Source organism: Pituophis catenifer, unplaced genomic scaffold (genome assembly GCF_029215685.1).
Source record: "Pituophis catenifer annectens isolate HBS135680 unplaced genomic scaffold, rPitCat1.0.hap2 SCAF_3, whole genome shotgun sequence".
Classification (NCBI taxonomy): domain Eukaryota; kingdom Metazoa; phylum Chordata; class Lepidosauria; order Squamata; family Colubridae; genus Pituophis; species Pituophis catenifer.
Genome location: NW_027256883.1, coordinates 191,600,936 through 191,628,442, shown reverse-complemented (window position 1 = coordinate 191,628,442; position 27,507 = coordinate 191,600,936). Strand labels below are relative to the sequence as shown.

At 38.4% G+C, this 27,507-nt stretch overlaps 2 protein-coding genes across 4 annotated transcripts; one reads left to right on the top strand and one right to left on the bottom strand.

Annotated features, from left to right (window-relative positions):
- Positions 1-1,839: 1,839 nt before the first annotated feature.
- Positions 1,840-12,688, bottom strand: OSER1 (oxidative stress responsive serine rich 1). The gene is made up of 4 exons (XM_070940023.1): positions 12,487-12,688; positions 7,661-7,754; positions 4,727-4,837; positions 1,840-2,981 (listed from the first exon to the last, which is right to left on the bottom strand). The coding sequence occupies exons 2-4, from the start codon at positions 7,720-7,722 to the stop codon at positions 2,312-2,314; spliced, it is 843 nt and encodes a 280-aa protein (XP_070796124.1). The 5' UTR covers positions 7,723-7,754; positions 12,487-12,688; the 3' UTR covers positions 1,840-2,311.
- Positions 12,689-13,036: 348 nt separating this feature from the next.
- Positions 13,037-24,906, top strand: LOC139314402 (oxidative stress-responsive serine-rich protein 1-like). Of its 3 annotated transcripts, XR_011600182.1 has the most exons (7): positions 13,037-13,068; positions 16,064-16,184; positions 17,523-17,621; positions 18,521-19,062; positions 21,576-21,623; positions 22,004-22,038; positions 23,282-24,906. XR_011600182.1 is itself a non-coding variant. In XM_070940022.1 (6 exons), exons 2-5 carry the CDS (start codon positions 16,108-16,110, stop codon positions 21,590-21,592), a joined length of 735 nt encoding a protein of 244 aa, XP_070796123.1. In that variant the 5' UTR covers positions 13,037-13,068; positions 16,064-16,107; the 3' UTR covers positions 21,593-21,623; positions 22,004-22,240. The 3 variants fall into 3 exon arrangements, 2 of the variants coding, with proteins under 2 accessions (XP_070796123.1, XP_070796121.1); XM_070940022.1 differs by lacking the exon at positions 23,282-24,906 and having other exon boundaries at positions 22,004-22,240; XM_070940020.1 differs by lacking the exons at positions 21,576-21,623; positions 22,004-22,038; positions 23,282-24,906 and having other exon boundaries at positions 18,521-19,360.
- Positions 24,907-27,507: the final 2,601 nt, after the last annotated feature.

The window sequence follows — 27,507 nt, the reverse complement described above, 5'->3', positions numbered from 1 at the left end:
TGCAATAGTACAAATTTGTTAAAGAAAACTAATAGGTAATCTTAATTTATCTAATAACCAAAAGATTGCTTTTTTCACTTAAAAAAAGCAATTTTTTCAGTGGCTGAAATCAATTTCTGAAATACTCAGCCAGAGAACTCCCTCCATATAACGCAAGCTGAAAGTATGCTTATTTCCTGAGAATGTACAGGAAACAGGTGGTCTTATACAAGACCAGAGGAAAATGTGGAGATGTTACTTCTAACACTTTATATAGCCATTTCCAACAGTTAGTGCTACGAATTCCACATTAGTTTCTATGCTGTAATTGCTTGCACAGTGCAAAGTACACAGTACAGAAAATGCTCAAAGAACTTTATACTATATTTGCAATAAATTGCCATCCACAAATCTTGTTTGTCCAAGTTGTGAAAGAAAATAATTTCAAACACCTCCAGTCACCTGTTGCCAGTTATTTGCAATTGTTTTTTTTACAACCCTAACTAGCGTGTTGAAGCTGCATAAAAAGCAGGTCAATAATGTTCATATAACAGAGAAGCAATAAACCATGGCTGACTCAGTACAGTTGCAAATAAATGCTTATCTCAAGAGCAGCATCTTCCAAGGGAGTTATTAGATCCTCGCTTAGTTAGCAGTGTAAAACACAGGGAGTTCTGGGCCCGAAAACGAGATGTCAAAACAAAGTAATATCTGCCTTCCCCATGATTTACAATTCCTAGAATCTCTAGCTAGTATTCTGACTGTAAATTCCGTGGCTTTTATTCCCAAATTATCTGGACAACACTAAACTGAATTATGAGAAAACATCATCCAAACATTAGCCATTGCCACATTAGGGGTAAGAAATTGAGTAGATTACAGATAGTTTTCAATTTACAACTGTTTGTTTAGTGACTATTTGAAGTTACAATGGCACTGAAAAAAGTGACGACTGTTTTTCACCTGTTTTTCAGCATCCACATGGTCACATGATCAAAACTTAGACGCTTGGTAACTGGTTCAAATTTATGATGGTTGCACACCATGATCATGTGATCAAAATTCAAACTCTTGGCAACTGGCTCATATTTATGCTAGTTGCATGTGATCACCATTTGTGACTTGAGAAGCAAAGTCAATGAGAAAGCCAGATTAACTTAACCATGGTACTAATTTAACAACTGCAGTGATTCACTTCACAAATGTGGCAAGAAAGGTCGTAAAATGGGACAAAACTCACTTAACAAATGTATCGCTTAGCAATATAAATGTTGGATTCAAGTGTGATCATAAATCGAGGACTACCTGTACTTATGTGACATAATGCTTTTAAGGTTGGCTTCCACAAGGATGGTTATATCAAGGAAGAACTGAATTCTTTCACCCTTGAATTAATTTGATTTTAAGTTATAGACATATTTGTGAATTTGAAGTAGAAGGTTAACAACCCAAGACTCCATGCATATGACTATGCCTTGAAAGTAGTTTTCTTAGTGTAAGTTTGCCAAACACATTGGTTTCTTTCACACATAATCCATATAGTTTAAGCATATTATTTGTCTCTAGCACATTGTCACAAATAAGTATTGGCTTTAGTCATATTTTAGATTGCAAGCAGAATGAACTGAAGTGTCTCTGCGTAAGTATGAAATGTAGTAAAAACTGTGCTACTCTGATATGGAGCAAAGCTGACATCTAATGGCCACATATGTGATTGAATGATAATATCTCATTGTTCATTAACCACAAAATCCAAATATTGATGATTTGGAAGGATTTCCTTTAGAAATTGCACAAACATGGAATTTAGGTTGTATTTAAAGCAATGCAGAGAAGAAAAACATTACTGACTTCTACAATTTTAGATAATGTATTCAACAGATTTCAAGAAAAGACTTGTGCATTAGCAACAAATCAAATTGAAATACTCAATGTTATGCTTTTGATAATTTAAAATATGTGCTTGCGTACAATTACACATAATGCATACACAGTTATATATACAGTCAATATAACATGTAAAATATACAGTACTTAGCCTCAGATGTGGAAAGTGCTTGAATTCACTCTAGATTGTTTTATAATTCACTGTCTGTAAAAATGTTAGTCAGTTAATCCAAACAGCCAGTTGTGGCTATACCGTACCTACAAAAATGGCATAATTTCCTAGGCTCTAAGTCCTCCAATTTAGAATTTATTTCAATTGTTGATCTATTAAAAACAAGAAGTCTGCCTGAAATGCAAAGTGGTTTTATTATAAGCACAGAGAGCAAACTGCTTCTGAGATGGAGCATGATTCAGGGCAGATATCAACGCCCTTTGTTGGCTAGGGTCAGGTATACATCATTTCCGCCATGTGGGACATTTCCTTAGGGATATGCAGGAAGTATTCCATATAACCTGAAAGGTCTTCAATGGTCACATCATCTACATGAGCTCTGGCTTGCTCAGAGCAAGATTTAAGAGAACTGGAGGAAATTCTTGATGTGAGCTGTGGATTGTTCTGCACATGTGCTGCTCTTTCAGATACACACCGGAGGGAGTTCTGTATGTCAGAAAACATGTACACATTCAGGTTTTGCCATTGCTTACACTGGCATTCATTCTTTACACATGCACAAAAATTCCCTTGATTTTGTTCAGACACAGACTGGAAATCAGAAAGATCTGAGACCTTTAGAATTTCTGTGGGAAGAACACTACCAATATTTTCAGAAATATTCTTTGGTATTCCTATCATGGATGCCTCAGAATCTTTGACAACTGATTCTTTCTTGCCTAATTCTAGAGAATGATTGCCCAGTTCATTTTCAGAAAATTTCTTTGGCACATCCAAATCTTTGTTGCTTTGAAAAGCATCTGTTAGGTTCTTGTGCATGGATTGGTTACAGGAAGGCATTTGCTTAGTGCAGTGGATGAATTTAGGAGGATGGAGTACTGGAGACTTTGGTCGCCGGCAACGTTGGGTTCGAATTGTTCCTTTCAAAGGTTTCCTCAAACACCTGCAGGATGAAAATAGAAAGAGATAAGTACCATAACTCATGCTGCACAAAGGATAGCTAGCCATTTAAAAGTGAGTAAAATGTCATCAAAGTTCCAACCTTGAAACTCCTTCTAAAAATCTCAGAAAAGACTTTTATTTCAAATTCCAGAAGTGGCCCAATCTATAAAAGGATCTCAGATTACTTCAGGGCACTTAGAACAGTCAGGAACATTCTATGACTCACTCTGTAATTATTTTTTAAAAATGTGTTGTATTCTCAGATATTGGACAGAAATATTTTTCTTGCAACTGACAAGAATAAAATATTGAACAATTACTAAGATCTCAGATGATCTTAGCTATTTTATATAATGAAAACAGTATGAAAACTGAAAATAATTCACTTTAGTAATCACACTGCAATGCTTCCATACTGTCTGGTCAAAAACATACCCATCAGTGTATCAAAACATTTTGATTATCTTTATAGGCTTAAAATGTTTTTCACAAAGTCTAAAATATATGCTTAATTTAAAATAGTGTTTTAACACAAAAATATAGGTAGAATTTTTAAAGCTAGGAATGTGTTTCATCTTTTGAGAGAACCAGTATCTAAACACTATAAATATACCAGATTTGCATCACTTCACTGACTTTGATATTTATACAGTCTAGGACTATACTTGTTGATATCTAAAAAATGTCTCCACAAAAGTAAGGGATTCTGATCACATAGAATATGCCTTTATAAATGCTGGTCACCACAATGTTTTACTAGTTTGGGAGCACTGCTCTGGGCTCTTTTAGGAGCAATTGTGTTAAAATTAATGAAGAAAAATAGAAGCTGGGCTGGCATTATCCCAATGTCATATACCATTTAATCTTAATAGAAAGTTTTTCTATCATAGAAAAACTAGAAAAATTATTTATAGACAGCTCATGTTCTAAATTCAACTTGTGGATGAAACAACTGTCCAAACTATGAAAGACTATCCAATATTTCCTAGATGTCAGCTAAATGATCCTCTGGCTACAATGTTGAGCATTGCTTTTTCTAATTTAAATTGCTATTTAATTGTTTAATTTTCATTGCTGTTATTTTTATTGTAAAGTGCTCTGATTTATTTTGAAGAGGACAGGCACTCTACTTTCATCATGTGCTATCAAGCCAGTGTCAATCCTTAGCAGCCACATTTTCTCCATGAACAGCAAGGTCAAGGCACTATTGCACTAAGTTGATTTTAATACAAATCAAATCTGGCTATCTTAAGAGTACGTCCAACTTTTAAAATTATATATTTGGAAATAAACTTGAATACGTTTATTAAATAAACTAGAAGCCTACTGTAGTTAAATAGCTTGTATATTAATATCTGACCCTAACCTTCCATTTCTACAATTTGAATTCATGACATGGTCCTATAGCTTCCTTCCCTAGGCAGCTGAAGTAGTAGTTTGACTAAGAAAATATGCTTCAGTTTTGCAAGATAAAGATTCTGTTTACAGCAATTTTTCTTCCTTTTGCCTCATCTGGAAAGCAAAGAACCTATTATGCCATGCACAGCAACTGAACATAACTCAATTGCAACATTCATAAAAACACAGTAACACTACCAAATCAAACTATCGCATCTTTCACCACTTTCATTTATTTTATTTTATTTTAAAAATGATCATTCTAAGATGTTGCGTGGGCAAGGATATTTAACAAAACACTTTAGCATTTCTTCATCCCAAGTATTAGTCAGAATCAATTCCTCTTACCAGTGCCAACTTTCTTTAGATCCAAATGTCATCTTTACTTTGGATTCATCTGTACTTTCTACCAATGTTTGTGAAGATGCCCCCTCACTCACAGGGAGAGAAGCAGTGGATCTGAAGCATGAGAAAAATATGTCATTTTAAATTTATAATCTAACCTAAATCAATAAGCTTTGCATAATTCACAATATAATTGCCATTGCAAATATACAACATTTACAACCAGCTTTCTCACTACTGTTCTTTCAATCAACAGCATTCTGAGTTATTCTGAATATTACTGGAAAAAATGATATTGGAGAATAACTGCCTATTTTACACAGAAAAAGATATAGCACAGTTGCATTTATTTTAGAAAATGTATATGCTGCCTTTTATGAACTTTGGACAGTTAACAATAATAGCAATAGCACTTAGACCTATACCAGTATATACAGCTTCACAGTGCTTTACAGCCCTCTCTAAGTGGTTTACAGAATCAGCATATTGCCCCCAGCAATCTGGGTTCTCATTTTACCAACCTCAGAAGGATGGAAGGCTGAGTCAACCTTGAACCGGAGAGAATTGAATACCTGGCATTCAGCAGAATTAGCCTACAATACTGCATTCTAACCACTGTGCCACCGTGGCTCAGTCAACATGTACTAATAATAAATTAGTAGTAAACATAATAAAACCTCATGCAAAAATCTCCAACAGAACTAAAATAATTGTAATACAATAACCAAGAAACCAAACTACACATATTTGGGCTCATCTAACATCCTGGCCCAGCAGCTGGGGAAAGGCCAGATCTTCATACTTCCAGAAGATCAAGTGGGACCTTTCATATTTTGGGGATAAGGGGAGGCTGTTTCGTAGGGTAGCCACAGCAGAAAAGAAGGCATGACTCCACATATGTTTAATAAGGGGACTTAGATCACCCATTGTGTCAGATCTGATGGAATAAACAGTCCTATTAGTAACTGGCCCTAGATCTCAAAAGGCTTTAAAGCCAGCACCTTGAATTATACCTGAAAGCATACTGGAAGATACTGCATTTAAAAGTGACCAGTAATATCATTGCAAATTGGGAAGCTTAAAAGGAAATAATCGATCTACTTGTGAAAAGAAAAAGGTAATGGATGAAGAAACAGGTGTTTGAGATCTCTAACCTTGGGAGCTTATTGGCATTTTATAAAAAGGATTGTGGAAAAAACAATAAAATAGCTGTTTTAGGGAGAGGGCCAGAGAAGCCAGGCACAAAACATTGTAATGACACCACTGTTCACTTTATTTAGGAGTTTGGTGGCGCAGTGGTTAGAATGCAGTACTTCGGGTTACTTCTGCTGACTGCCGGCTACCTGCAGTTCAGCAATTTGATTCTCACCGGCTCAAGGTTGACTCAACCTTCCAGCATTCTGAGATTAGTAAAATGAAAAACCAGATTGCTGGGGCATATAGGCTGCCTCTGTAAACTGCTTAGAAAGGGCTTTAAAGCACTGTGAAGCAGTATATAAGTCAAAATGCTATTGTTATTTATTTTTATTTATATATTCATTTTATTCAGAAGATGCCACCTGACTCCAACAGACATAAAAATATTGTTTATAAATATACCATAAAAAAGCATATGACAAGTATATCACAAATGGCAGATCTAGACAGCAACAGCAAACATATTATGTAATATAACTATATTATATTCAGTCCCAACCAGGGATGAAATTTAAATTTGTTACTACCGGTTCTGTGAGTGTGGCTTGGGGGGGGGGGGGGGTAATGTGACTGGGTAGGCGTGGCCAACTTTTTTTTTTTTTTACTTTAAAAAACATTTTTTCTACAACCTTAAGAGGTTGCAGAAAAAAATGCTTTGAAAAGCCTCTGACGATCCCAGCTGAGCCGCACGATCATCAGAGGCTTTTTTTTTTTTTTTACTTTTAAAAGCATTTTTTCAGCCGAAGAGGTTGTAGAAAAAATGCTTTTAAAAGTAAAAAAAACAGCCTCTGATGATCGTGCGGCTCAGCTGGGCATGGGGGGGGGATGGGGGACGCAGGGATTTTTGCTCTCCGAATCACCTGCTGCCATTTTTTTTTAAATTTGATTTATATGCTGCCCTTCTCCCGAGACTCAGGGCGCTTTACAATGCATTAAGCAATATCCTTCATACTTTTGTATATTTATACAAAGTCAGCTTATTGCCCCCACAAACTGGGTCCTCATTTTACCTACCTTAGAAAGGATGGAAGGCTGAGTCAACCTTGAGCCTGATGAGATTCGAACTTACAGTAATTGCAGACAGCTAGTGTTAATCACAATACTTTTAGTCTGCTGAGCCACCAGGCCATTGCTACCGGATCGGGCAATCTGGTCCGAAATGGGAGCATTTCACCCCTGGTCCCAACCACCCTAGCCCAAAGCCTGGGAGAACAGCCAGGTCTTAAGGCCTCTGGAATTCCATCAGAGGGTTAGCCACCCAGGGGGGATTCAAGAGGACAGGCATAGAAAAGGCATGTTTCAAACCTGATAGATAGCGCTGGTTAATTGAAGGAATCTAGAGCATGCCAACTCTGTTGGAGTAAACTGGCTGGACCAACAGCACAGGAAATAGGCAGTTTTTCAAATACAAGGAATAGAAAACAGCCCCATTTTGATAAAAAGTGAGTTGGAGGGTGGGTGAATATTCCTATGAAAAAGCCACTACATAAAGTATTTTATACCTTTAAGGAAAGCATTGATCAGAATTTACTAAGTGCTCTAAACCCACAAAAAGGATATTGTATTTGGAAGTATAACAGAAATGGTATAGATTTGAGTAGTAGATATAGAGAATAATCTGATCACATATATTTTAGTTCTCCTCAGGATCAAGGTAACAGGTGACAAATCTGATCCTTCTTTTATATTTTATACTGCAAAGATACACTCAGTTCTTACTAATTAATTACAGTTACTTACCGTTCTGAATCAACTCTTAGTTTTTTGAAAGCTGCCCCGAGATTTTCCTCATTCTCCAACATTGTTAAGAGAACAATCCACTGCACTCTCTCCCCTTTGGAGATAAATAGAAAAATGAACTGAGATGAAATTCCAGGCATCTAATGTAGGAAATATCATACTAAATTTGACTAACTGTAGATCAGTGCCTCAATAATTTTTACTGGTAGTCCTCGACAATTGGGATGAGAATCTTGGTTGTAGAGCAGTCATTAAGCAAAATGTCACATGACCATTTCACTGAATGACCACAATCCTAGCTGCAGTTGTTTAATGATCTTGAGGGTTGTTATATGAATGGAGTCCCTGGTAAAGAGCACAGGGATGCCTCAGAGGGTTGGGGGACGCTTTGGAAGTCCAGCACAGGTCACACACAAATTGTGGGAGTGCTGCAGTGAAGTCTCAGTCAGTCCCTCTCTCTCTCTCTCTCTCTCTCTCTCTCTCTCTCTCTCTCTCTCTCTCTCTCTCTCTCTCACACACACACACACACACACACACACACACACACACTCACACGATGAAATGTGGGTGATAGTATTATCTTGTAAAGTAGTCTTTAGATTAAAGATCCTTGTTTACATAGAATAGCATTAAGTATGCATGAGGTACAACTGGCCTTTGGTTACACGTGTAGTTTATTGGCCAAAGTATTCCAAAACTGACTGATACAGTACAGTACTGTTCTGTAAGCAAAGAAGACTACGTGAGACAGATAATCTAGTCTCCAATCTTTTTTTTTTTTACTAAAAGACATTATGCAAAAGCCTCAGCTGATCAAAGATATGTGGCAGAAGTCAATATCTAAGGACCAATCAGATAATGTCCGCTATTTAATATAGAATACAGGTAATCCTCAGCTTATATCCATTAATTCAGCAACTGTTCAAATTTATGGTAGTTCTGAAAAAATAGATGAAGGACAAAATTCCAAATGTCACAGCATCCTCAGAGTGATCATAATTCCTGGTGCTCAGGTGCCTGGCTGTGATTCTGATGTTGCAGGGAGCTGTGGTCATGTGATCACCATTGGCAACCTTCCCTGCTAGCTTCCCATAGAAAACATCAATGGAGAAGCCTGCAGGGAAGGTTGCAAATCACTCTAGTAAGTTGCTCCCATGTTTCTCCTCCCTTCAGCACCCCTCTGCCCATGCCCAGCCTCCACCGACCCTTCTAGGTTCTTCCCCTGGCCTCCCTCAATTCACATGCATCTGGCCCTCCAAGGACTTTCCCCAGACTCTCAGACTCCCCCACAGCTCCGCCACATCCCTAACCTGGAACTGCCACCTCTTCCCACTTAACAACAAATGCTTCTTAAGGTTACGATAGCAATCAGATTTACCATCACTAAGAAATGTGGTTAAGTGATGTTATGCTTTACGACCACATCGCAGTGATGGCAATCCTAATCCCAGTGCCATAACCCAAGGACTACCTGCATATACAAAACTCTTGAAAACATTTTAAGTATTTAGGTTAACAAAATTAATTTTTTGAACAATAAAAGTTGATGTATTAAGTGTTTATCACCCTTAAACTGGCACAAAAGAAGAAACCTGCCAGAAAAATGCTCACTTGGACACAACTCCCTCCCTGCTCCACTCAGTTGATGTTCATTTGCTCAAATTGTTTAACTGACACGTTTCTTAGTTGCCTGTTTGATGTCATTATGACTCATCTAGGATGGGTGTGTCATAATGTATTTGAAGTATATACTAACTCTTGAATTAAAAAACAAAGAAAGCACAAAAGGAAGTGATACACCAAGACTGCTTCCTGGGATGTTCATCTGCCAAATGGATGATTAACAGAAGCTACATTAAACAACCTGTTTTTTCAAAAAAAAAAACTTAACTGAATGTTGAACCCAGACTTCTGAAAACTAGGCAAGTTCTTTAATTTTTTAAGTTTACTTTTATATTGCATGCATAAAAACATACTACATATACTTGTGCAAATCCCAGAACACTTATATTATTTTAACATTGAACTGCTTAATAGTGCTTATGTAACCTGGCTAATAATCTCACTGGGTGAGTAGTTCAGTCTCTTGAATGTCTCCTGGTTCAATTCCCATTAGTTGAGTAATGGGTCAAAATACAATTGCAGCATAAAGCCTGGTTAAAGGCAACTTGCTTGGTGGTGTGGAATGAAGAAACGTGTGCTGATCCATAGATTTCCTCTATAATGTGGTGTTTATGTATCCATTTTGTTGTTTTATTGTGACATGGAAAAGTAGTCTTATTCTATGAACAGATGAAGCTATATTGATGGTGATGTAGACGTTATTGAGGACTTGATGGAATTTGATGATAAATTCGTATCCATGGTTTCAGATGGTAAATATATCATCAATAAATCTCAAGTAATGGGGGGGGAGGAGAGAGACTTTGGATGTAAGAATTGTTGTTCTAGTTCAGCCATGAAGATGCTGACATATTGTGGAGCCATATCTATATCTATGGCTGTGCCACTGATTTACAGATAAATGTTTTTCCAAAGGTAAGATAACTGTCATATATGGCCTAGTGGCAAGGCGTCTGCACTGATCATTTCCTGAAACATGAATCACAGATTCCTTGTTAAAATGAAAAGGTTAGAATTACAAAACACAATTTACCAATTGAACTATTTCCAATTAAAAGCCAATTTATTGTAATGATATTACTATTTATATAAATTTATTTCTATTTAATTTATATACACACACATACTAGGAGGAACTAGGAGAGGGTATCGAAAGGAAAAGCCAAACTGGCCCCAGTAGTGCTAGGAGCACTCGGGGTTTACAAAATTATCTCCTGAATCTTTATCAGCCTCATTACCTGATAGATCCGAAGGCTAGACATTGAAAGAATTAGGAACCTGGAGATAATTATTAAGCATACCACAGAATGCATAATTAACCAAGCCTGGACAAAATAAAGACAGATTTTGTGAGCTGATGGTCACTAAAAAAACCCCACACAAATATTTATTTATTCATTTATTTTATTTTATTTTATTTATATGCCGCCCTATCTCCGTAGGACTCAGGGCGGCTCACAACAATAAAAATATGTTGGGCATGTGGTATGGGTATGATCAGCTAGAAAACAAAATTGGTAAGACTGAAAAAAATAGAAAGGGAAAACTGGATCAGGGGGGTGGGTGAGATATAATGAGATTATAGAATTGTTCTTGAAAGAGCTTTAGAATGTTAGTGGAAACAAATCAAATTTATTTGCATCTGTCCATGCAGTCATCAAGAGTCAAGCTCTTAGGATAAGAGAGATTACTTCCCAGGGTAATGAAAGAACTAGTGCAGGTGATTGAAGAACAAGCTTGGTAATGCTGGAAATACAGGAGAACTGGCAAGATCTCAGAAAGCTGGCATAAATCTATCAGTTTAGCATAGATCTATCAACTTGATATTTTGGACAAGATATTAAAAAAGATAATAGTGCAGTGTGTTTTGACTTATGCATGCTACTGGTACAATTAAAAGCAGTCAGCACAGATCTGTTACAATTCATAGCATATTGATCTTACTGATGTTTGAAAGTAACAATAAATTTGATTTCAGCTTAAATGATTGAAGAATGCAGACATAGAGTACTTGGACCTCAGAAAAGCCCTTTATATAGTGTGTCATAACATTCTCCTTAATAAAGTGCTCAGAATTTGAGCTAGATGATACCTTGGTTCGATGGACTCAGAATTGCGCCCAGAGCACGCTTGTTAATGCTCCACTTCCGTGTGGAAGACAATATCATATCACAAGGACTAGATGCACTGTTATGTATCCTGGGCTGTTCATTTTTATGAATGAGTTGGATGGAGAAGTTGAAGGATGCTTATCATGACATTAAACTGGGAGGCATGACAATACTTCAAATAGACAGAAAATTTTAAAAATCCTAGACAGGCTTGGGCTGTGGACTGAAATGCATACAGTATAATTTAACAGAAGGATGTATGTAAAGCTCTGCATCTGTGCTGGAATAATGTAAAGTCTAAGAATAGGATGACTTGACAGTAGTCTAAGTTATTTCCTTATTCTTGCTATCAAACATGGGGTGTATTTTAAAATGTGTAGTTGGGACAAAAAATGAAACTTATGCATTCTCAAGCAAAAGCATATCCTACTCTATTTTTAATTTCACCTTTTGTCAGAATACCTTGTAATCTTGAATGAGTTCCAGCTTGTATTCATCCCCTCACCCAAGTGGCATTACTTAGCTGGTCTAAAAAATAAGTACAGCTGCTGAGTTGAGAGACTACCAGGAATCCCAAGCTGGGCCAAAAAACCCGAGAAGCAAACAAGAGCAAAGACTGCAGCATGGGGGGGGGGGGGGAAGGAAACTACATGGCCTGTGCATATGTAGTCACAAAGAATGGAACTCAGAACTCTTTTTAGGGCAATAACATTATTCAGTGCAGTACAAATAATGCCGTAACCAAAAAAAACCCCAAACAATTAAGCACTTTGTGACATTTATGGACCAGTTTATTTATTATAGCAAATCCTTCCTCTTTATTTCACATCTTTATAGGCCACTTGCACCAAATGAAGTCTATGGGGCGAAGCTAAAATTTAAGTCGTGTTTTCCAACCTTGGCAATTTTACGATGCGCAGACCCAACATGCTGGTTGGGTAATTCTGGGAATTGAGATTCACACATCTGGAGTTGCCAAGGTTGGAAAACACTGACTGAGATTATTAATCTATGCGTTAGGTCAAAGTGCCACAAATCTTTTGCTGCCACAGAAAAATCTGCCCCAAGAAACGAAGTTGAGAAATGCTTTACCTGTGGAGTTTCTGCCTGCGACCTTCAGGGTTGCCTGCGACCGAAGTCCTGAAGAAAAGCCAGGTGGCCGAAAAGGAACAAAAAAGGGATGCTTCGTAAAGCAGCCGGGAACGGGACGCCTAGCGCGGTGACTCAACAGAAAACCATCGTTTTGACGGGTAGAATCAGCTGCTGTGCTCCGGTGACAAGGAATCAGGCCAGTTCAACGCTTAGGCGGCTCTGCGCAACGGAGACGGCGGAAAGAAAATGTCAAACGTTCCTTTCCTTCACGCGAACTCCCCCCGTTTCCCCTCAAAACATATCAGCGGAAATAAACCAGTGACCCGGATCTGGAAGCACCTCACCGAGGCAGAATCCCCATGGAGACGGTTTGGTGACTAGCGCGCATGCGTTCTCCTAAGTCCTCTTGTATAGATAGGGCTTCGCGCGCAAACCAGGAGTGGATGAAAAAGCGAGGAGCGGCGATAGAGAGCGCGTAGTCCTTCAACGCACGCGCACTGCACCGTCACTTCCTGTTGTGTTTTTTTTTTTATGTTCACTTCCGGCAGTGGCTCGTTGGACTGATTGGGTCCGCTTTGTCGGGTGAGTTGGCCCTTGTTTTCTTCGGGTTCGTTCATTCTGAGGGAAAAGAATAGAGGGTTTTTTTTATTATTATTATTTCCGTTTGGATAAATTGATTTGCCTTCTGTTTTAGTGATGCCTTTAGTCTCTCCCGCCTTCCCCTTCAAGGCAGAGACGTTTCGAAGAGGCGAAAGTAAAAGGCTGGGCCTCTTCTTCTTCTTCTTCTTCAGCTACGTCATTTCTACTAGTTTGTGCGCGGACGGATTTCTTATTTAATACGTAGCCCGCATTCTGGGTCGTCAGAAGCCGCGGTGACAGTCCCTTCTCGAGTTTCCTTGCGACGGAAGTTTCATGGCGCCTTAAAGGCGAACATTTTGGGTTGTTAGGGAGACTCGTTTTCGCCCTTATCTTCCGTAGTGACTCAACATTTAAAAGGCTCGGTCACTTGACAACATGCAGAATTTCCTAACCCCGAAATTATCCTGGAAGTCAAACAATAATTAGAGTGTTTAATGTTAGTGTTTTTTAAATAATGCATTTATTACCTTTTCAAACTGCCCTTTCTTATGAACATACAGATTATATATACGGTATATCATCGCAACACAGAGAGTGTTACCCCAAAAATTATTTTCCTTATGAAGCGTTATAATTTTGTTTGCCAAATATTCAATAAGATTTTTTTTCTGATCTTTTAAAACAAGGTTTTTCTATTTCTATTTAGAGCAATGGTATAATATTTGGCATTGTTGAATGATAATTCAATTTAATGCTTTTCAGAGGATCCTCAGTCTTATTAGACTTACTTATTAGTTGTATATATCACTGTAATTTAAAATTATTTCAAACGGCAAAAGTATAGTAATATAGTATAAAACACCTATAATGGTATCAGCCATCATTCTTCCAATCTTGAGCTGATTGCTTGATTTCTGAATTAAGTGTGAATTGTATTTGTGTATTTACCGTACATCTGTAGTTTTATATAAGATAATTCACTAGTATTTCATATTAATAGTCACATGCAATACCTATACATAACTATTTATAATAGATATATATAATTTCTTGCAAAAAGTTTTAAAATTAAAATAATTTGGCTAGAAAAGAGTTAAGCTGAAATGATAGAACTTGATAAATCTTACTGTTTTTCTGTAGTAACCATATCATTACTTTATTTTTAACTACATAATGGAATGTACGTCACTGGATGAAAGTACTAAAGTACTATATAAGTAAATTATAGGTATGGGTATTGTTCAGAACTACTCTTATCTTGGGAAGTATCGGTCCTATGTGCATAGTATGATATTTCAGTTTTAGTTGAAAGGTATCCACCCAGAGGACTATTAAGTGAAACACACATAGTTGTGATCATGCACTGAATTTAAAAAGTTCTAATAATCAGCTTGAATAAAAGAAGTCTCTTGGATAGAATTTATTTTAGTTCCATTTAGACTGGATTACAGTAATGTTATTTTGGAAGCTTCCTTTAATAGAAATTGGAGGTTTGAAATGATTCTAAATATTACCACTAGGCTATTAGTCAAAAGTACCAAAAGCTGGTGAGAGATTCAGGAGAGCCAGGACAGTCGCATCACCCCTATTCTACAAAAAATGCAAGCATAGTTTATCCACACAGGTGCAATTCATCTTAGTATCCCCATCACAGACTTGTTCCAAACAGCAGCAAGGGCATCTGCCAAACTAAATATCAGAGCTTTGGGGAAAATCCCAAGCTCCTCCTGAAACTGCATTAGGTCCATGAGGCACCTGAATGTGTACGTGCGTATGGGGGTTGGGTGTTACTATCCCATCAAATCCCCCAAATCCAGATCACAACACCACTTCTCCAAGGCAAACACCAGATTCATTATGTTTCTCCCTGGATAAGTCAGAGCACAAATGAGTTGGGCTGATCCAAGGCTGCCATGGTGGCCATGAACTCCTGTGCTAGTTCAGTGCTCAAGCTCTGAGATGACAGGCTGAAATCTCCCAGAAGTATAAGCCTGCCAACCCAGACACAGAATCCAGGAGCACAGGCAGGCATGCAGCTCTGCTGCAGGGAGGAAGGTAAATGAGCAGCAATCCTCACTGATGCCTATAGCCAACCTAATAAAGAGGTCTCACATCTAGTATGGACTGGCCTTGTATGCCCCTCATGTTGTGTGAATTTCTTTGAATTCCCAACTACTATGGCTATTACTTTTATTCTATTTTTTGAGCTGCTGTATAAAGAGATTCTAAAAGACTTTCTGTGTAAATTGATATTTGAAATAGTAATTAGCATTAAGAGAGTTATACAATAGTATTGATGCATTTCAGTAAGAAATTTGTATTTTAATTATGACATTCAAGTTTTATGTCTTATTTCCTAATAATGAAAGTTTAGTATTTTTTTCTTCCAAAGATTCAAACCTTTCTGATTGGTGACAGGTATCATATTTTCAATCATTTACAATTTTTCAGACTTATTCCATATTAAACAAATGGCTTAATACATATGCAAAAGATAATTTACTTATAGTAAATGCATATTTAAATACTTTTGTTTAGAAAGAACTAGTTATTAAAAAAAAGGTTCAAGTTATTGCAAGAAATGGCTTCTTTGATGACATGGGTAACAGTTAAAATTGATCATGGGATTTTTTTGTCAAACAGCTAGGAACTTGAACTTGAAAGGTGACTTGAAAGTCAGTCTACCTTGGAGTCTATGTAATATGCAGTTCTGTTAAATGTATACCATTCTTATAGGCTTATTGCAGTTTCTGTTCTCTAAATGAGAGACAGTTTGGTGCAGTGGTTAAGCATCTGGGAGATATGAGTTGTACTCCACCTTAGGCATGAAGGTGATCTTGGGCCAGTTATTTTCTCTCAGCTTTAAGAAGGAGGTGATGGCCACCACTTCTGAAAAACATGCAGGGACCTGTCCAGGCAGTCTCCAAAAATCTTAACACAATTGAACAAAAGGGGGAAAATCTACATAAAATCAATATCAGTATGTTTTTCTTGTTAGCATTCATTATATGGCAGGCAGAAGAGCATTTTAACAACCTGCAGATGGAATCGGAAGCTAAAGAAGGAGATGAAGAGAGCCTGCAAACAGCTTTCAAAAAGTTGAGAGTGGATCCAATTGGGTAGGTAACTGTTGCTTAAAATTATTTTTTTTTTTTATGGCCTTGGTGCTTTTAATGGTATATTGCTTTCTTTTTGCGAGCTTAAAATTGGAAGTGAAGAAAGTTTCCGAGCTCATCATTCATGTTTGCCTTACTCTAAAATTTGTAGAAAATGCTCTGTATAGTGTGGATATTGGGAGGTTTCATTCCCTAGCATTAACTTCAAGTAATAAAATATGTCTAAGATATGCATGGATCACTTAGTTGATTCAGGATCTTATGTTTGTTTTTACACAAACTGTGACCAGTTTTATTATCCTTTCAGAGACATTTCCTTACCAAATTCTTCAATGCTTTCAACAATGACCAAATTTCTAATGTACTTCCTTCACTGAGAAAACTGGGATATATTCAAGATGTATCTGCCTTGAAAAGAGCCCATGTTGAACTATATAGCACAATCAAATATCAGTTTAGGAAATGTTTTATGGCTTTTTGTATTACAGGTAGTCCTCGGCTTACGACCACAATTGAGCCCAAAATTTCTGTTGCTAAGCGAGACAATTGTTAAGTGAGTTTTGCTCTATTTTACGACCTTTCTTGCCACTGTTAAGTAAATCATTGCAGTTATTAGGTTACTAACATAGTTATTAAGTAAATCTGGCTTCCTCATTGACTTTGCTTGTCAGAAGGTAGCAAAAGATGATCACATGACCCAGGACACTGCAACCATCATAAATATGAGTCAGTTGCCAAATGTCCAAATTTTGATCATGTGATCAGGGTATGCTACAATGGTCAGAAGTGTGAAAAACAGTCATAAGTCACTCTGTTCAATGCTGTTGTAACTGAATGGTCACTAAATGAATTGTTGTAAGTCGAGGACTACCTGTATGTCATAAATGGTTTTATGATAATGTTTCTGTCATAAAATGTTCTATATAAGTACTTGTTCCAGATACTTGGGCTTACATGATTCGTTCATGGTTCTAGCACTAATCAGTTTTAGTACTAGATGTTCACTTTATTGAGCCAAGAGACTTACCCCCAGTTTCCTACTGACTTTCTGGGGAAGTGATCATGAAAGTTTGGAAATGGCAATCACATCATCGCAATGTGCTTGGTAAACAATTGAATGAGTTCCCAAGCACCTAGATCGCAATCCTGTGACCACCTAGGTGCTGAGATGACTAGAACTCTGAAGATTGGTCATAGCCACTATTGGTCATAGCCATGCTGCTGTACCTTGGAATGGTCACTGACTGACTGATTCTAAGTTGAGGACTACCTGTACCCTGTTCCACCTTCTTACCGATTTTACAGAATGCATTTTAATATGTTGTCTGTTCCTTAAATCAGATCTTCTGTAAGTGAAGGAACAGGATTGCGAACTCCAGGCAGAGCAACTATTGATGGAGGCTGGCATCAAATTGTTTGTTCAAGAGAGATTTGGCACAGGTAAGGAAAACTACCTACTATTTATTTGAAATTTCTTTTTAAGTGTCAATTCTTTGGCTAATATAAACATGCAAAACGTAGGATGAAGCTTATTGTACAGTGAGCTGTTTGCATTTTGTTTCTATCTTGTCTGGTTGGGAATTTATTTGGAAATAACTGGGAGAAATGCAGGGGCTTATTTTAATTACATCAGATGTTCATAATTATATTTCTTTCTGGTTAGATATAGTTGCAATCCTTAAAATTTCAATTCTATCTTTTTCATGGACAAAAATCAAGGTGCATGACATGAAATTACTTGAGCAAATAATTTAGTACAAAATGCCTAGATGTTCTAGAACCGTGATGGCGAACCTATGGCACGCATGCCACAGGTGGCACACAGAGCCATGTCTGGGAACACAAGCGTTGCCCTAGCTCAGCTCCAGCACACATGCACACACTGGCCAGCTGATTTTCGGGCCTTCCAGGCTGTTTCTGGCCTCGGGGGGGGGTGTTTTTGCCCTCCCCAGGCTCCTAGAAAGCCTCCGGAGCCTGGGGAGGGCAAAAAACGGGCCTTCCAGGCCTATCGGAAGTCAGGAAACGGGCTGTTTCCAGCCTCCGGAGGGCCTCTGGGGTAGTGGGGAAGGCCGTTTTCACCTTCCCCAGGCTCCTAGAAAGACTCTGGAACCTGGGGAGAGTGAAAAATAGGCTTACCGGGCCATCGCGTGCCAAAAGCGGGGAGACCACGGGGGGGTTGCGCATATGTGTGGGGGGGCATTGAATTATGGGTGTGGGTGCACACGCATGCAGCCTCCCCACACTCCCCCCGCTTTTGGCATGCAACGGCAAAACAGTTAGCCATCACTGTTCTAGAACAAAATTCTAGTTTCTGCTAACATTACTGCTTTCTGTTACAGAAGTGCACGGAAATCCTTGAAAGGGACAACAAGACCACAACGACGCAGGCGTTCCAAATCTCCTGTTCTTCATCCCCCAAAGTTTACATACTGCAGCATGAAAGCATCTTCTGTAAATAACCAGCTGAAACACAAAAGTCAGATTGATGCTCCAAAGAATAAAATCGGTCCAGATCCTAGAGTTTCAGAAGACCTGTACCTAAACGGAAAGAGGTGCCCACTTGTAGACAGCAGCAACTGCAGAAAAAGCAGAGCGGGACATCAGAAAACATGTACTGGTGAGCAGCCTTCCAAGAATTTAGGAAGGAAATGCCATACTTTTTCTTTGACCTTTGAAACCAGCCTGGATCCTAGCCAGCCTTCAGATTTCCAGTCTCTCTCCAAGATGAGTTATGAGAAGCAGTGCCCATACATGGACAAAGAATGGCAAGCAATAGAAACATATTCCTTTTCTGGTTTGCGGAGCGTCTTATCAGAGTGTGAAAAGGCAGTCCTGGAAGTGCGTTCACAATCCTTACCAAATCGATCACCTTCTAGTACAGGTTCGTCTGGCTCTGCCCGGTCTTGTTCAGAGCAAGCTCGAGTCTTTGTGGATGATGTGACTATTGAAGATCTTTCTGGGTATATGGAATATTACTTATATATTCCCAAGAAAATGTCTCACATGGCGGAGATGATGTACACTTGAGATGAGAATCATGGGTTTGAAATTCAGTGGTGGTAGTGAATATTTCCTCAGTGCTGTAGATGGAAATGTGTCCATTGTCAATGCTGCGTGTTTGATCAAATGTTTATTTGCACCATATAATGTAGTTTTTTAAATAAAGCTTTAAAAGGTGATGCCATATGTTTAAAGGTGCGTTGCATTAAATCGGATGGTTTAAGAATGTACCTGGATAAACTTTTTGTTCTCTTGATACAATCTAAATTTCAGTTTCCTAAAAACTCCAAACAAGGTTCTAACTGATCTAACTTTCCTTAATATCTCAGCTTGTAGCAAAATTTATATACCCCTAAATTGATTTTAATCAGATTAATATTTCATTGGTAAATATAAGCATAGTTTTTATTATTGAACATCCAACAATGAGCTTCTTATATAGTTCTTATATTGGTTTTCTTTTTTTAATAAGCCATAGTGGTTAAGTGTAATCATCACACTAAGCCACCAATATATGGACTAATGCAGTATGTGAACTCATCTTTTTAATAAGCTGGCCTTGGCCTTGTTTGCATAACACACACAAATTAGTCATAACTGCTCAGTTGATTGGGTGATCTTTGCCCCTAGCACATGATCTTGGATGACTTCATCAGTCATCTGATATTTTCAGTCTTATTTGGTACCACAAAGGAGGCTAGAAACTCCCTTTCTGCTTCACTTCCTACATTTTTATTGTTCCCAACTGCAAGAAGAAAAGTTGTTATGGCACTATGGGATTGAGATCACCATGATTAGGTTTGGATAGGTTGGGCTGTTTCCCACATAGTTTCCCTCTTTTTCAATACCAAGATCCATGTCACAGGGATCCTAAAGGATTATATAAACTGTAAAGAAGAAAGATGCTTTCATAACACCTTTCTAGAATTCAGTTATGACTTGGAATAGTCAACTAAATTTGAAATTCGTAGGACATCTTCAAGTTACTTCACCAAACGAATTCGTTTAGCCCCGAATGGATTGGGTCATCTGGGGCTAAATCCAGCTCACTAGGATTGTAGCTGTAACAGTTAACCTAGTTTTATGACTTCACATGGCATGCTTGTCCTATCTACAAACAATTTAAGATGGCATGTGAAAAGGGCCATTGACTGCCTTTAAGCACTGCTATAATGATCATTCTTGAAGATGAATGCTTTCAAAATGTGTACAGGTAGTCCTTGACCTACAATGGTTTAGCAACCATTCAAAGTTACAGTGGACCTCCCCAGAGCTACTTACGATTTTTCTGAGTCCTGCTGGATGCCCCCACAGTCATGTGATCGTATTTTGGGTACTTAGCAACCAGTCCACATTTAGAGCTGTTTACAGCTGCATTACAGTCACAAGACTGCAATTTTCGGTGCTTTTTTGCTGGAAGCTGCCATTTATTTAATGACTACAGTATTCATTTAATGAACACAGCATGCACCTAACACACCACAAAAAAGTCATAAAATCTGGTTTGGTCACATGACTCAATAACTTCCACAGTTTATAACTATAATTCCAGGCTCAATTATAGTTCTGTGTCAAGGACTACCTGTAATACAGTTGCATATGCCACACAGATTCAGCTTACTTTTTCATTAAGTTCCTGCAAGTCTTGACCTCTCTCCATTTAGGTTAGGGCATTTCAAAAGAAACAATGTGAATTAAAACAAATGTGTGCTAGCTATTGATTTTGTAGTTAATTTGTCCTGTCCTTAAAACTATCGTAATTACTGAAAGCGGTTAGATTAGCCATAAGCCAGTAGACAAAGGGAACCTCAGCTGCCTCCAGGAAAAGAAAGCAAAAAGACTTCCATTGTACAAAATCTATTTTCATTCTGCAGAACTTTGAAGAAAACTATTTGAATAAGCAAAGCTTGGCATCCCATGGTATTAAAAAAAAGAAACAAGTGAAAATCCTTGCAGCACAAGGATAAATCCATTAATATACAATGGAAATATTGCAAAATAGGCTAGCTCATTTTGCTTTTGCCCCTAACTGAAGCAAAATGTCTTTAAAAATTGTCCCCCTGAAACAAATTGAGCTGTTTGAGTATAGTAGCTTGCTTTTATTAAACCTTTGAATAGAGAAATTTCCCTGCAGATTGTGCATTTGCAAATTAATCTGAGGGTTGGTTCTATTCCCATACATAAATACTTGTGATGATGAAAATTCAATCCATTGCATGCATACCAGAAGTAGCTATTTTATGCTGTAATTATTAAATGATACATATATGTACCATTTACTATATGTCAATATTAGAAATATTGGGTATTCCATTTATCTTAAGTATACATACATATATGCCTTAATTTTATAAAGAATGCAATTAATGTTTCTGATTTACTTTTGATTAACAGATTCTCATCATATTTGAACCTCTCCTGCATTGTAGGAAGACTATACAGGTATAATGGAATAGGTGTATTGCTGTGAGAACAAACTTGAATTTGAAACCATGATAACCATATTGTTATGACCCAAGTGGTCACAGTTAGCAGGCCTCCAGAGAGTTCTCTGTTTCTCTTGGGAATGGTTAAACAAATGGCCTTCCACCGACCAGTAAGGCTCCACCCTCAGTCCCCCAAACAACAGCCCATAGATTACCCAGCAAGTTCACAAGGCAAAAATCCAGGCATGAGATAAGGGCAGTTTCGAAGGCAAAGTCTTCAAAGCTAGGGCAAGACAAAAACAGTCCTCGAAAGCCAGAGGAGTGTAATCTGAAAACAAACACTTGTTCCTGGCAAAAGCCTCTCCTCACGGTATCTTCTTAACTTCTACTCTCCAGGTGAACCTTGTGCGGAGAGGCGTCCCGCCCTCCTGGTGAGTAGTCGGTTTGCCTTGCGCTGACTCTGCCTTCTCTCCATTCTCCGTGCTCAGAGATCGAGCAGGGGAGGCATTTGCTCGTCTCCAGAACTTCTCTGCTGCCTGCCCTTTCCATCTCCTCCCCACTTCCTCGGTCAGCCTGCACCCTCTCTTCTTCCCTGCCCACTCTTCCGAGGCCCGACGGATCCGAGACTGGCTCATCTTTGTCCCCCGATTGTTCCTCATGTGCCATAGGGATTGCGCCATCTCCCTTTGTCAGCCCAGGCTCCCACTCCTCCACCTCAGACCCTGGCTCCGACGGGGCCATGACACATATGTACTTACCATAGAAAGTTTTAAAATGAGTACATTATTTCTGCTTTGCTGTTTAAAACAGCGGTCACCAACTGGTGGTCCTTGGACCACTGGTGGTCCATGAGAAAATTTTGGTGGTCCGCAGAAAAATTATTTGCATTTTTTTATATTGCACTAAATCGGGGGTCCTCAAACTCTGGCCCCTGGGCCAGATAGATGCAATAAACGTTTCTGTTGCTGCAGAGTCTCCCCCTTTGGAGTCTTTTTGTGCAGGTTGGGGGGGGGAGAAATTCCGACTTGGGGTCTGCTTCAGCCTCCTGGTGCGGGGCTTTGGCCGAAGGCTGGAGGGAAGTACCGCTGGTGGCAAGGAGCTGGAGGGCCTTGTTCTAGTGGGACTGCATCATGGCCTGGAACTGCCTGACCATCTCAGCCCGCTGAGCCTCTAGGCGCCGGTACCTGGCCTTGCACTCCCGCAGGTCTTCCCTCTGCTTGGAAAGCCTATTCTCGTAGTCCTCAGTGAGGTGCTTCTGCTGAGCCTCCTTGGCCAGATCCAATTTGAACTGAGCCAGCTGTTTTACCAACTCTTTCTCATGGTGGCTGCTTAGCTCGAACAACTGCTTCCTCTTGGGGCCCTAAGGAGCCCAGGCGGGGAGGCGAGGAGTGATTGATGGGAGGGGTGAGTAGAGGCTAGCGAGGCGCCCCTCAATATGAGTGACATCAAGTTGGCCACATCTACCCACTCAGTCACATGACCACCTAGCCACGTCCACCCAGGCGGTCATTAGGCAGATCATATGTATTAGTGGTCCGTGGAATTTAAAATTTTGAAGTTAGTGATCCCTGAGGTCCGAAAGGTTGGGGACCCCTTGTTTAAAAGACAAGTAATACTACTCAAAAGGAGATTTTGAACCATATAATGTTTTAGATTTTTTCCCTCCCATTCTAGGACTAAAGGGCAAGAAAAGTCAGCGTCAGAGTCAAGAATTCAATGGAACGAGGAACTTCCTTTTGGATGGTTAAATCCTTCTCAATGCTGATTTAATATTTACTAGAATCATGGAGTAAAGAATATTGACAACACACAGATGGTCACTAAAATGATCGTTTAAAACCAAACACTTTACAGAATGTTCAATAAATGGACCACTAGATGGAGCTTTGAGGATTTTTTTTTAATTCTAGCAAATAATTTATCCGGAACAGTAACTGGTATTTTTTAAAAAGGTCAACGTTCAGAGGTCTGACAGATAATGAAATTATTCCAATTTTCCTATAGAGGAGAGAGGAAGATTAAACCTTATACCCAGATATTTTTTTTAATGTTATATATATTCCATTAATGCTTGGCAGAAATGTTTCAAAGCAGAAGCTTGATGGGGGATCTTTGGAACAAGCTGAAAATAGTATTGAAGTAGAAAACTGGAATCTTAATTTTTATGAGAGCTAGTTTGATCTAATGGTTGTGATGCTGGAGTAGGAGATTCTGGATTCTAGTGCTGCCATAAGAAGAAAGCAATGGCAAACCACTTCTGAAAATATTGCCAAGAAAACTGGATGGATTTGTCCATGTACTCATCAAGAACCCAGATTGACAAAAAAGGCACACAAACAAAAATATCCCTAGGAGAATACCAAAATTAGATGGTTTGAAATTACAGAGATTTGAAAAAGAAAAAAAAAGAACAAGAAAGAGAAAGGATAGAGGTACAAGAAAAGTAAAAGAAAACTGAATAAAAAATCACATTCTCGGTAAAACATCTTAATCAGAAATTATTTCTGATGACAGCTGCAATGTTTTCCAACTCAACATATCCTTTTAAACTTCATTCCATGCCTTAAAACAATTGTTTCAAAACATAATAGTTCATATCAGTCCAGGTAACACTCAAATATTTAACCTTTTTCTGAATTTTGAAACCAGATTTTTTTCATCAGATCATCAGATCTTTCGAAGCTTCAAACAAAAAGGGCCAGTTTAAATTGTCAAATGTATGCAGTGGTTTTCTAACATCTGATGTATTTATAAGTACCAAAGTATTTCAGTCTGCCCTCCATACAGCTGCATAAGCTTTCTACAGGTAGCTCCTAAACCTTAGATTCCAAACAAATTTGGGGAAAGTGGTAAACTCCATTATTACTATAATTGCATGAGCTGCTTTGTCTATAAAACTCAGGTTGGCATTCCATTTTACCTTTTCAAGATGCTAAATGATTCAACATATCTCAGAAGTTATCCAATTAGTATTATGGCAAACCAGAATTTGAACCTAGATATTTTTGGAATAATTATTCTGATAATGCAAAAATTCTTCACGATGTGTTATGGAACTTCGTGGGTTCACAGGATTTCATATTAGGCACTGCACATCTGATTCCATGTCATTGTGGATTTTGTTTGTTTCTTAAATTTATTACTATAGAAAACAGGGTCAAGCAAAATAAATTCCTGCTATCTCTTTTAGCCAGCATTCCTTGCATTAGGTTTTATTGGAGAGCTTGAAGTTGGGGAGGACAGAAAAGGATTATTTTGGGCTTTGGAAACAGTGCAGAATGATTTAAACAAGGATTGGGGGGTGGGAATAGCACATACCTAAAAAAACTCTATACCTATTTCTACTAATTTTGCATAGGTCATTATAATTTTAGTCTAATGTGCTTTCAAATTACATCTCATTGATTAAAAAAAACACCATTAAGTGTTTACTATTTTTTTCTCACACTAGATGATATTCACACCTAGGAACTGGAGATGAGTTGAAACAAAACAAGTCCTTAGACCTGCAGAAGACAAATCAGGCTATGTCCAAACCTGATCAGCATTTGAAATAGGTTAGGCCAGGGGACTCCAAAGTGATCAATATTGACTCCCAAAGGCTGATGGGATTCTTCAATATTGTTGTTATTCTTAGTACTATTAGTTAAAGCAAGGGATCCGAGGATCCCAGATCTGCGCACTTTCCACTTAAGACCCTCCTATTCCAGCAAGCCGGCCTGGCCTAATTTTCCCCCCCGTTTTAAAATTCTTTTAAATCGAAATTTTAATCTGTTTTAAATTATTGGGATTTTTAATTGTCTCGGGCTAAATTATTTAATCTGGTTTTAATTATGTTTCTAACTTTTGTATCTATGTATTTTATTTGTGCCTGTTCACCGCCCTGAGTCCTTCGGGAGTAGGGCAGTATATAAATTTAATAAAAACAAAAACAAAACAAACAAATGCTTATTATTTTCCTAAAATAAAAGGTCAGGGAACAACCTGAAACTTCATGAAGCAGTTGATGAGCTGAAGAGTTTTGGGATTCCTGGGTTATGCAATCCTTGCACATCCTTATTCTGTGCAGTGGTGTATACCCTTATAGGAAAGCCCAAGACCTTTATGACTAGGCAGCTACTGTATTTTTTGCCATTTTATTAAAGTCACAAAACTTGCTGCGAGTAGCAAGACTTTAAAAATGTTTCTTGATTACAGCTTTTTAAATCTCAGGTTGTACCCTGTCCCCGTGCAGGAATTCAAGGTATGATTGTCCTATTTCATGCTCATGAACAAAGCCGCCTATCTGGAAGAGAAGATTTTCATTATGGTAGACAATGCATGACAAAGTTTAGGTTCAAATATTCTGATTTAATTTGAAGTTCCTTGCAAGTGCCATTTGGAAATGTCATTTTTCTTTTACAGTCACAGAACGCTCCCTGACTAGTTTCACTCTGTGTGAAATCATATAGCAATAAAATATCATGACTGATTCCTCACAGTAATTTGTACTTGTTCAGAGGAGCCAATGTGTCTTGTTCCCTATTACAATTTGTCATTCTGAAACAAGTGGAGGCATAACATAAGTGGGAAGGCTGGAAGTTGCCATCAGATGTGTGAAATTCAACTTCCAGAATTCCCCAGATCAGCCTGACTGTTGCTGAAAATTCTGGGAATTAGCCTGCACATCTGAAGGACATCAAGATTTGAGAATACTACCTGAGCCTAACCCTTGCCCCCAAAGGTTACTGGAGGAATAAAATGTGTACTGGGGAAAGGTGGGCATGGTGCCTTGAATTCTTGGAAGTATTGCAGGATATAAAATTTGGCAGTCTGTGCACTCAGGAGTCAGCAACAACTTAAAGACCAGAAAAAAACAGGAATGTCAAATTCACCATCTGATAGACATAGATGTATGATGGCTCGATTAGTGTCCTTCTAACTTCTATGGATGCTTATTCCTTCTACTGCAGAAGAATTCAGTGGATTAGTTTCTGGTATTCTTAGACCTGAGAATATGTAGACCTCATTAGGTGATCGATGAAAAAAAAGGCAAGAACGGCAAAAAAAATATCAGCAGAGTAAAGGAATTCTTAGTATGGATCCTGAAATAAGGAATGATCTTCAGTGGGTAGCCAACAATACTGATCAAGACAGGTATGAATGCCCCAATTCTGGGTTTATGTCTTTCTATGATATTTTGAGTAGATTCTCCTGTTGTCTTATCTTATTTAGTTGGATTAAGAATTCAGCTATCAAATCAGATTTTCTAGTCTCACACTTATATGTTCTTTTGCTTCAAGAAGATTCTGACCTCATCAGCAGAGGGTCCCCAACTCTAGAAAGCAGCCATTCTGATACCTGACAATAGGCAGGGTAAAGTCAACCCAAAGACTTAGGTCAGGGGTCAGCAACCTGCGGCTCTGGAGCTGCATGTGGTTCTTTCACCCCTCTGCTGTAGCTCCGGCACTCAAAATATGCATCACAACCACCAATGTGCGACACCCATTGGCATATGATTTATTAAGCTTTTCAACCTCCGGTAGGCCAACAATGGATAAATCCAAGAAAAGAAAAGTTTCAGAAGAAAACAGAACGTTTAATTCAACTACATTTGCTAGTTTTGTGGCCGCTCAAAAAATAGTCAGGCATGAGAAGGGTTTTGTGGCTCCCGGTGTTTTTTTTTCTGTGAGAAACAGGTCCAAATGGCTCTTTGAGTGTTTAAGGTTGCAGACCCCTGACCTAGGTTGACCAGTTATCTATTCAAAGCTTTCTACTTGTATGTTTCTATGTTAGAATTGGACAGAGGAAGCTAGTTTATATTAGTTATATTGTCTGTCCAGATCAGTATTTTACATATTGGCTGGCAGCAGCTCTTCATAGTCTTTCTCATCACAGTTTCTCTGGTTCACTGGAATATC